The sequence below is a fragment of the Rana temporaria genome, chromosome 8 (genome assembly GCF_905171775.1).
Source record: "Rana temporaria chromosome 8, aRanTem1.1, whole genome shotgun sequence".
Taxonomy (NCBI): Eukaryota; Metazoa; Chordata; class Amphibia; order Anura; family Ranidae; genus Rana; species Rana temporaria.
The window spans coordinates 83,110,567-83,121,667 of record NC_053496.1 but is presented as its reverse complement, the minus strand read 5'-3'; the positions used below and the strand labels follow the sequence as shown (position 1 = coordinate 83,121,667).

The 11,101-nt window shown below is 45.5% G+C and overlaps 1 protein-coding gene across 1 annotated transcript; it reads right to left on the bottom strand.

Annotated features, from left to right (window-relative positions):
* Positions 1-671: 671 nt before the first annotated feature.
* On the bottom strand, positions 672-10,121 carry LOC120947110 (C-factor-like). The gene is made up of 3 exons (XM_040362109.1): positions 9,733-10,121; positions 4,853-5,030; positions 672-1,196 (listed from the first exon to the last, which is right to left on the bottom strand). Exons 1-3 carry the CDS (start codon positions 10,057-10,059, stop codon positions 910-912), a joined length of 792 nt encoding a protein of 263 aa, XP_040218043.1. The 5' UTR covers positions 10,060-10,121; the 3' UTR covers positions 672-909.
* Between the last annotated feature and the right edge of the window lie 980 nt (positions 10,122-11,101).

Below are 11,101 nucleotides of genomic sequence, written 5' to 3'. Positions count from 1 at the left end.
CTCTATTTCCTCATTGGGCAATGGGAAAAGTTGGCTCGCCGAGATCCTCGGTGGCTTCACAAGGAACTCGACGAGCAAAACGATGTGTTTTGCCCGTCGAGTTTCTCGGACGTGTGTACGAGGCTTCACAGTGTCTTTGCTTTTGGGTTGAAAACTTATCAATTCAAAGTGCTATTATTTTTTCCAGGATTTATACCTTCCAAAGTAAATTTTAAACTGATGCAGCTAGTCAGTGCTAGATGCCACTGCTAAAATAGATAACGATAACCTGGAACTAACAGCATAGAAGAGAGTTTTTCAATGAGGAAAGCAGCAGTATTCCATTAAGGGATTGTCTAAAGTTCAAATGGAGTCAGTCCTCACTTTTGTGAAAATATATGTTCTTTCTATTCCTCTTGTCTCCATAGTCCAGGCACCTTGTGGAGGTTTACCTTAAAGTCTGGGCTCTTTGGTCCTCCATATTGGGCCATGCGGGCTTCCATACTATTTGTGTTTGGCAAGGCTTCCAGTAACCCTTGTCATGAAGGTGGCCTCTCTATTCACATAGATTAAATACTGAAGCCATGATTTAAAATGGCTCTGTAACCTATTGTTTTGTCTCCTAAAAACCTCAATGGCTCTGCATTATTAATAAGGTGAATTCAAAATATGACATATCCTCTGCAGTTCAATATGTTCTGACCTACATTTAATGATAAATACTGTGGTCTCCAAAGCGTCATAATAAATGAATTAAGACAAGCAAATTTCCACTTATTCTACATACCTTTAAATTTGATTTGCATATGAATTTACTCTTTTACATGGAATCCCATCAAATACATTGAATACTTGTATATGTATATCAAGAGAAGTTATGTCCTGACTAATTCATTTAACATAACACAACACAACATAATCAGACCTATTTCACCAAGGAATTTCACCACCATTCCAGGAGAAAAACTTTCCACTCTGTTCAATGCTTAAGCCATCAATAATTTTCATGAGATAGTTCACAGAGAGCTCTTGAGAAAACAACTTCTCTTTGGGCACGTTCTTATGGTAAGGTCTTGACAAGTCTGTGTCCACTGTGCCTGGGTGAAGAGAAACACAAATCACTTTCTTACTTCCCCTCTTTAGTTCAATGGAAAGGTTTTTGGTGGCCATGTTCAGAGCGGCTTTAGACATCCGGTAGCTGTACCATCCACCTAAGCCTAAAAGAAGAGAATAGCAGATCAAATAAAAGAAAACCCACGCTTTATAAATTGATGGTAAATTAGACCTTTGCCAACTAATATTTGCATCTGAACTGGCCATATGAATTAGCCTCAAAACTATTTTAGAAAAGAGCAAATAAACCACCAATGTTGTAAGGGATCATTTACATGGGAGTCCAGGGAACAATAAATTTAGTTTTACTGCCCCCCAACTGCCCACCAGAACAAGGAGATGCAGCTGCTCAGAGCTGTATACATGCTGTGGCAAAAAATAAATGGCACATCACGTTCTGCAAATCACGAAGTGGAGAGCTGAAGTTAAACACTGCAGAGCTCAGTAAGGAGAGCTCCGAGAGCTGATTGGAGGGAAGGGACACACCCCCTTCGCACAACACACAAGAACAGAGCTGAGACTGTCAATCACAAACTGTATGCTGGAAGTCCCTCCCCTGTCACCTTTTTTCCCTTGGTGTCAGAAAAACTTGTCAGAAGTGAGTCATGCAGATAGTAGAGGAATGAGGCAGCAGACAGATATGACACTTAGTGCTCTTAATTGAGACAAATACACACTATAGAGGGATATGTTTTGCTCCTATTTCATTAACCACTTCAATACCAGGCACTTTGCGTGGTAATGCAACACTGTACCCAAACAAAATTATTATCATGTTGTTCCCACAAATATAGCTTTCTTTTGGTTGTATTTGATCACCTCTGATGGGCGCTGAAAGGCTGCACTGATGTGTACTTATGGGTGGCACTGATAGAAGATATCACTGATGGCACTAGCAGCCATTATTAAGGGGCACTGATTGGCTGCTGCCTGGGCACTGATTGGCATATGCCTGGTGGTCTAGGGTGGCATACCTGGTGGGCCTGGTCGGGCATCCATAGGGGGAGCTGTGCTGATAAACAATCAGCACAGACCCCCCCTGTCAGAAGAGCCGCCAGAGGCTCTTTACCGAGATCAGTGATGTGGTGTGTCAGACTGACACGCTGCACCAGCGATCGCGGCTTATCCTGCTGGATGTCATATGATGCCCAGTCAGGATAACTGAACCACCACCCGGCCGTCATTTTGCTATAGGCTGGGTGGGCGGTGGTTAAAAAAATAGATAATAAATTAATCTTCCCAAAAAATTTACAAAAAATTACAACCTAAATAAACTCACCACGCCTCTTACTAAATACCATGGACTGTCTACTTTACAAAAAGGGGTCATTTGGGGGATATTTGTACTGTCCTGTCATTTTAGGGCCTCAAGAAATGATATAGGCAGTCAGTACATCAGGATTGATCAATTTAAAATTTGTAGACTATATAAATTTCTCACAGACTAAATAATATATTCTGATTTATGTTATGTTTAACCAAGAAATGTAGGAGACCAACATTTTGGCCTAAATTTGGCCTAAGCAAGATTATTTGTTTGCAAAATTATATAACAGAAATTAAAAGAATATATATATTTTTTTAATTTTCATTATTTTTCGTTTATATAGCAAAAAATAAAAACCCAGTGCCGCTGATTAGATTGGGACGGCATGATTATGTTACCTCTGTGATGTGTCTAGGGATGATGGTGGAGTAACGGAATGTCCAAACAGCAGAGTGTCGTTTTCTGTGCTTTATTTACTTGCCCAACATGGCAAAGAGTTAACTTGAGGTAGATAGAGATAGGTTGGTGAAAGGAGAATTTGCAGATTCAGGCCTATAGATAAACAGAAGCAGTCCTGCATTCAATGGGACTTTAACTCACGTCGCCACTGCAGCCGGAGTGGGTAAAGTGTACCCGGACAGGCCTCTCACACCGACCTGGCAGCCAGAGTATCATTTAGAACTTCTGAGAAGGAACAAGTCTCTGCCACTGACTTGGCTCTAGTGAATTTGCAATTAGGAGTGGAACCTCTGCCACAGGCCCTTTTCTCAGGAACGAAGATAATAGAGCGAATCCTCTCAGTAAATACAATTTGCCTGAATCTCCCTCAGGTAGCTATTCCATATGGTCACCGACTAACAGGTTGCCATCAAGCAAACTCTCAGTGCACGGTCACCGTGATCCCCGATGGATTGTCTAGGCCCTGTTGGATTGCCTGCCTCCGGGCTCACCTCAGACTGACTCCCCATCGAACAGCACAACTCGCTTGGGATCTTCCTCATGAAATGTATGGACCCAGTAAGTCACTGGGGCCCCTTTGCAGCTTCAGGTGCTCTGGGCTATGAGGGCCCAGAGTCAGGAACTTCGCGTAGCACGTGCGCCCTGGTCTGGTAGGCCATCTCGCAGGGGCCCGTGATGTGCGCACACCCTAAAGGTGGGTGCCGCACCTGGAACCAGGAACAAGCGAAGAACCCACAAAATGGCGTCCGCCCTAGAAGTACCCTCCCCCAGCATGCCCCGCGAGGGAGAAACTCCTCTGATTGGCTGCTGGCAGGAGGCGCCTTTCCCTGGACCCCTCTGGTGCCACCTGCTATCCAAAGATTGAACGGTATGTTTGGAACACAGCATGGAACCACAGGACAGTCCAGCCGGACAGAAACCTAATTTAATAAATCATCATGAATGAGAGCAAAATAACTCTCTCATTCCCCTCTAAATTTGACATAGCACCTGTACTGAAAGTACACAGGCGCTACACTTATAATAAGCATGAACACAAATTTTTCCAATTTTGGCCTCATAATATAAGGAATATACAGTTGGAACAACTATGACCTGCTCTGCTGGAGGATAGAGCTGTCTCCTACTACAGAAATATCACAATATAAAATGGCAAAAGCATACCACAGGCAGTGTTGCCAACCGCCCATATTTTTACGGACAGTTCGTAAAAACGGGCACTTTTCCCTTCCGTTCGTAAATGTCCGTGGTTGCGGGAATGTGCCAAAAATAGCCGAGATCGGTTCGGCGTAGAACTGCGCATGGAGATTGGAGGCAGGGGGTGATTGGAGGCAGGGGGTGATGGTGGCTGTGGTGGCACCGCAGAGGGGGATAGAGGCAGGCAGCAATGGAGGCAGGGGGAGATTGGAGGCAGAGGGAGATTGGAGGCAGAGGGTGTTGGTGTCACCGCAGAGGGGGATGGTGGCACCACAGAGGGTGGGGGATGGAGACAGGGGTTGTTGGTGGCACCGCAGAGGGGGATGGAGGCAGGGGCCTGGGGGAGATTGGAGGCAGAGGGAGGTTGTGGCACCGCAGAGGGGGATGGAGGCAGGGGGTGATGTGACTAAATAATTTGCCCTTATTATATCGAAAATAACAAAAATATTTTTTTGCACCTTAATATCTACCTTAAATCACATTGCTATTTGCCTAGCGTACTTGTTTGTAGCCTAATACTGAAATTTGCACTTAAAAATGTAATTTAGTAACTTTTATGAAATGCCAGTAAAAACGTGGCTGCGCCAGTAAATTTCGGGTGTCATGCCAGTAAATTTCAATCTGGTAGGTTGGCAACACTGACCACAGGTTACATATCCTATATGGTTAACAAGGTTGAAAAAAGACCGATGTCCATCAAGTTCCACGTTCCTTGCCTTAATCAGCTTAGTGCCATTGCAGCAAAGGAGTAAATGTGGTTATTACCATAGAACCAGATTGTGGGATGAAATGGGTTCAGACTATGCTGTATTTACAAAATATATTATTGATTCTTACCATTATCGGTTATGGAGCCCACTTTGGCGCTCATGTTTATTAAAATGGCGCTGTGCTGTTTGGACTTGTCGGTTGACTGAGCTCCAAACATTCCAGTTCCTTTCAGCAGTAGTGGCACAAAATGTTTCGCCATCAACAGGGGACCTATGGTGTTTGTGGAAAGTGCCAACGATAGACCCTGGAGAAAATAAAATAAAAGTATCTTCAATAATGAATGTAATAGGAAGACAGAGACATGACATATTGGACATATACGGACACCAATTGGAAGATTAAAAAAAGCTTTTGCAGACCACAGTTTGCCCAAAACCAACACAGGGATATATTATCTGGAAAGCCTAAGCTCAGGAAAAAATCTTTTTGAAATAGCACAATGGTCATTAGTTACATTAAAGGGGTTGTAAAACTTTGTTTTTCATTCTTTAAAAATAACAAACATATCATACTTACCTCCACTGTGCAGTTCGTTTTGCACACCGGGGGGGTTACGTTGCGGGCGCGCTCCCGAGTCCAGCATTCGCGTCCATAGACACTAATGCCGTAATCGGCCCCGCCCCCTGGCACCCACATTTGATTGACAGCAGCAGGAGCCAATGGCTGTGGTGCTATCAATCTATCCAATCAAAAGCCGGGACCCCGTAGAGAGAGGGACAGCACGTCGCCGCCAAGGGAAATTTGGGGCTCAGCAGGGGGGTCGGTGACTGCCAGGTATTTTTTTCACCTTAATGCATTAAGGTGAAAAAACACGAGGGTTTACAAACCCTTTAAACCCTGGTTCACATTGGTACGATTTGACATGTGATTTGACAAGTCAAATTGGTGCAATCCTGCATTTGCGGCGCCTAGCTGAATTCAAAAAGTAGTTTCTTTACTACTTTTTGTGATTTCGGGCTGCGATTTACATTGACATCTGTGCAGAAACCCGCACAGATGTCTCTGAAATCAGGATCGAAATCGGGACTGAACTTGCACAGCTTCATTCCCGCAGCTCAGTGTGAACCTGGGCAAATATGAGCAAAGCATATTCCTCTGTAGTGTGTACTTGTCTCAGTCCAGAGAGTGTCATTTCAGTCCTCTGTCTCATTCCTCTGCTATAAGCATGAGTCACTTCTGACTACTAAAATAAAACACACACACACTTTGGCCTTCCAAATGTGCGCATTGGTGCTTACAGAAAAAAATTGGGGACAGCAGTAATTGGCTAAGAAAATTCAGCCTGATCGATTGAGTCTCTCACCCAGAACAGTCAGCCTAAAGGGAGTCTGGAGAAGCCCCAGTGTGACCACCAGGGGCGTCGGGAGGCTTGGGTGGCCGGAGCCATTGTGAGCCCCGAGCAGAGCGGCGACCGCCGGGAACGATCTGATCCCGAGTGCCGCCGAACCGAGTCCTGCCAAGTGCGGCCGAGTGTCATAGCAGCAGGTCCCGCCTTCTGGAGCCTGTGATGGACGTCCCACTGGTCCAATACCACGCCGGGGGACGTGTGACGTCCATCATAGGCGCTGCAGGCTCCAGAAGACGGGAATTACAAATACACATGACTCGGCGCTGGGGCGGGCGGCTCTCCTCTCCTCAAGCTCCTCGGCTTTCCTACCCCCTACCCTCCAGGCTCCAGACTCCAGTCCTTGCCTCTTCTACCCTCCTCTGGCTCCTCCACTGATGCCGGAATGACTGACTGCAGTGCCTGCTGTGACACAGTGTATTGTGTATGTATATAGGTCAGTGTACGTCAGGTCACTACCCTCAGTGTAGGTGGGTCAGTGTAGGTAGGTCAGTGTATGTCAGGTAGGTCAGTGTATATAGGTCAGGTCACTACCGTCAGTGTAGGTAGGTCAGTGTATGTCAGTGTATATAGGTCAGGTCACTACCGTCAGTGTAGGTAGGTCAGTGTATGTCAGGTAGGTCAGTGTATATAGGTCAGGTCAGGTAGGTCAGTGCATATAGGTCAGGTAGGTCAGTGCATATAGGTCAGGTCACTACCGTCAGTGTTGGTATGTCAGGTAGGTCAGTGTATATAGGTCAGGTCACTACCGTCAGTGTAGGTATGTCAGGTCACTACCGCCAGTGTAGGTAGGTCAGTGTATGTAGGTCACTACCGTCAATGTAGGTAGGTCAGTGTATGTAGGTCACGACCGTCAGTATAGGTAGGTCAGTGTATGTCAGGTAGGTCAGTGTATATAGGTCAGGTCACTACCGTCAGTGTAGGTAGGTCAGTGTATGTCAGGTAGGTCAGTGTATTTAGGTCAGGTCACTACCGTCAGTGTAGGTAGGTCAGTGTATGTCAGTGTATATAGGTCAGGTCACTACCGTCAGTGTTGGTATGTCAGGTAGGTCAGTGTATATAGGTCAGGTCACTACCGTCAGTGTAGGTATGTCAGGTAGGTCAGGTCACTACCGCCAGTGTAGGTAGGTCAGTGTATGTAGGTCACTACCATCAATGTAGGTAGGTCAGTGTATGTAGGTCACGACCGTCAGTGTAGGTAGGTCAGTGTATGTCAGGTAGGTCAGTGTATATAGGTCAGGTCACTACCGTCAGTGTAGGTAGGTCAGTGTATGTCAGGTAGGTCAGTGTATTTAGGTCAGGTCACTACCGTCAGTGTAGGTAGGTCAGTGTATGTCAGTGTATATAGGTCAGGTCACTACCGTCAGTGTAGGTAGGTCAGTGTATGTCAGTGTATATAGGTCAGGTAGGTCAGTGCATATAGGTCAGGTCACTACCGTCAGTGTTGGTATGTCAGGTAGGTCAGTGTATATAGGTCAGGTCACTACCGTCAGGTAGTATGTCAGGTAGGTCAGGTCACTACCGTCAGTGTAGGTAGGTCAGTGTATGTAGGTCACTACCGTCAATGTAGGTAGGTCAGTGTATTTAGGTCATGACCGTCAGTGTAGGTAGGTCAGTGTATGTCAGGTAGGTCAGTGTATATAGGTCAGGTCACTACCGTCAGTGTAGGTAGGTCAGTGTATGTCAGGTAGGTCAGTGTATATAGGTCAGGTCACTACCGTCAGTGTAGGTAGGTCAGTGTATGTCAGGTAGGTCAGTGTATATAGGTCAGGTCAGGTAGGTCAGTGCATATAGGTCAGGTCAGGTAGGTCAGTGCATATAAGTCAGGTCACTACCGTCAGTGTTGGTATGTCAGGTAGGTCAGTGTATATAGGTCAGGTCACTACCGTCAGTGTAGGTATGTCAGGTAGGTCAGGTCACTACCGTCAGTGTAGGTAGGTCAGTGTATGTAGGTCACTACCGTCAATGTAGGTAGGTCAGTGTATGTAGGTCACGACCGTCAGTGTAGGTAGGTCAGTGTATGTCAGGTAGGTCAGTGTATATAGGTCAGGTCACTACCGTCAGTGTAGGTAGGTCAGTGTATATAGGTCAGGTCACTACCGTCAGTGTAGGTAGGTCAGTGTATGTTAGGTCAGGTCAGGTAGGTCAGTGCATATAGGTCAGGTCACTACCGTCAGTGTTGGTATGTCAGGTAGGTCAGGTCAATACCGTCAGTGTAGGTAGGTCAGTGTATGTAGGTCACTACCGTCAATGTAGGTAGGTCAGTGTATGTAGGTCACGACCGTCAGTGTATGTAGGTCACGGCCAACCCAAAAAAGCGTGTGCGCGTCACATGACACCCCCTCCCCCCCGCTTTCTGGCCTTGGACTTCGGCTGAAGCCCCTTTTGCCACCTAGCAATGCCCCTGGTGACCACACACACAAAATAATATGCTGCTACCAGAACGGGAGCGGTGGCAGCGGTTAATGATGGGATGTGGGGTTCCAGCACCTTGTACCTCTGGACCCCTTTACATTACACAGCACCCTGCATCTCTAAATCCCTTTACATTACACAGCACCTTGCACCTCTGGACCCCTTTACATTACTCAGCACCTTGGACCCCTTTACATTACACAGCACCCTGCACCTCTGGACCCTTTTACATTACACAGCACCCTGCACCTCTGGACCCTTTTACATTACACAGCACCCTGCACCTCTGGGCCCCTTTACATTACACAGCACCCTGCACCTCTGGACCCCTTTACATTACACAGCACCCTGCACCTCTGGACCCCTTTTCATTACATAGCACTGCACCTCTCGACCCCTTTACATTACACAGCCCCCCACAGTTTGTTACACAGACACCCCCTTAACAGTTCTGGACCCCCTGCATGTTACACAGACCTCCCTACAGTACAGACCCCCCTACATTACAGACCCCTCTACAATACAGACCCCCCCTACATTACAGACCCCGTCTACAATACAGACCCCCCTACATTACAGACCCCCTCTACAATACAGACCCCCCTACATTACAGCCCCCCTTTACAATACAGCCCATACAGACCCCCCTACATTACAGAGACGTGAGCTGCGGCCCGGAAAACTTTTATCTTTGGATGTGTTTCACACTTTTCTTTCTTGGTGTGAACCAGCCGTGATGCTGAAGCCCTGGTGTGAACCAGCCTGGAGTTGTGCCCCCGTGATCCACTGATTGTGAATGCCTTTCTGTGCAGGCTCTTGGGGGGGGGGGGTAATAAACGTACTTTTTTTTTTGTTTTACTGCAAAAATATGTGCATTTATTTATTTTTTTCGCTACAATTTTCATGGAACAATTTTTCTCTTTAGATTTACCAAAACCATATAATATGAGGTCAAACCTAAACACTTTCAATTTGTATCCAATCAGATAGCCCTTTGCACAACATAGTTGAAGGTGAATATGAAGAAAATGGAACAATGAAAATTGTATGTAATCAGGCAGGCCCTTGTGTGACATAATAAAGAAAATAGAACAATAAACAGGGTATAATGTGTAGCCAGTTTTAGCCTTTGAGTTTGGAGCAAGCTGTTCTCATCCCTACTAGAAGGTATTCCTGGTATGCTCACCTCTGCAGACACTTCTCTAAGGCTTGTCTCTCCTCTGCCGCTAGGGTGCAGCATTGCTGAGGAATTGATGAGTAGATCCAGACTGCCGAAAGTCAGCGCCACCTGCTGGGCACATTGCTGAATGGCAAGCTGGCTGCTTACATCGAGTCTCACAATGGTCAGAAGATCTGGGTGGAGCTGCTTCAGTTCTAGCAAAGCTTCAGCGGACTGCGGCTCTCTGCACGTAGCAATGACTTGGCTGCACTTGCTGGACTGGACTAGGAACTTGCAGAACTGAAGGCCGAGGCCCCGGCTTGCTCCCTGAATCAGTGCGACTCCTCCGGACATTCTTCCCTTCACAGCCTGTGATTACCAAACGGCAACATGGCTTTACATAATGTACAGGGCGATGCTGCCACCTGGTGGAATCTGCCTACACCTGCAGCCGAGCGGTCGCTGGACAGATTTTGACAAATCAAATGATAAAATAAAATACACAAAAAATCATTTATTTTTAATATTTATCAACCACTTGACCTCTGCAAGATTTACCCCCCTTTATGATAATTTTTTGCATATCAGGACTGTGTTACTTTAACTGACAATTGCGCGGTTGTGCAACGTTGTACCCAAATACATTGATGTAATTTCTTCCCACAAATAGAGCTTTTTTTTGGTGGTATTTGATCACCTCTGCAGTTTTATTTTTAGTGCTATAAACAAAAAAAGAGCGACAATTCTGAAAAAAAAACAACAATATTTTTCACTTCCTGCTATTATTATTATTATACAGGATTTATATAGCGCCAACAGTTTGCACAGCACTTAACAAAATGAAGGCAGACATTACAGTTACTATAAAACATATCCAACAAAAAATTTATAGAATCTAATTTCTTCATTAATTTAGGCCAATATGTATTCTGCTACATATTTTTGGTAAAAAAATTCCCAATAAGCGTATACTGATTGGTTTGTGCAAAAGTTATAAAGTATACACACTATGGGATTTTTTTTATTATTATTTATTTATTCGTTACTAGTAATGGTGGTGATCAGAGACTTTTAGCAGGACTGCGATATTGCGGTGGACATTCTGACACTAAGTGAGACTTTTTGGGGGCCAGTGACACTAATACAACGATCAGTGCTAACAATATGCACTGTCACTGTACTTATGACACTGGTTGGGAAGGGGTTAACATCAGGGGCGATTAAAGAGTTAACTGTGTGCCTAGCCAATGTTTTACTGTACTGTGTGTGCTGCTTCTAATGGGGAAGACATGGAATTTATGCCCTGCTTTGTAGGGACACAAACGCCATTCCTTTCCCCATGACAAAACCGGGATCTGCCTTGTTCACATAAGCAGATCACCTTTCTGTCTCTCTG

Coding starts and splice junctions, on each gene's coding strand:
- LOC120947110 (XM_040362109.1), bottom strand. CDS start 10,059: ATGTCCGGAGGAGTCGCACTGATTCAGGGAGCAAGCCGGGGCCTCGGC. Junction 5,031..9,732: donor TTAGAGAAGTGTCTGCAGAG/GTGAGCATACCA, acceptor TATTTTCTCCAG/GGTCTATCGTTGGCACTTTC. Junction 1,197..4,852: donor GGGCTCCATAACCGATAATG/GTAAGAATCAAT, acceptor CTCTTCTTTTAG/GCTTAGGTGGATGGTACAGC.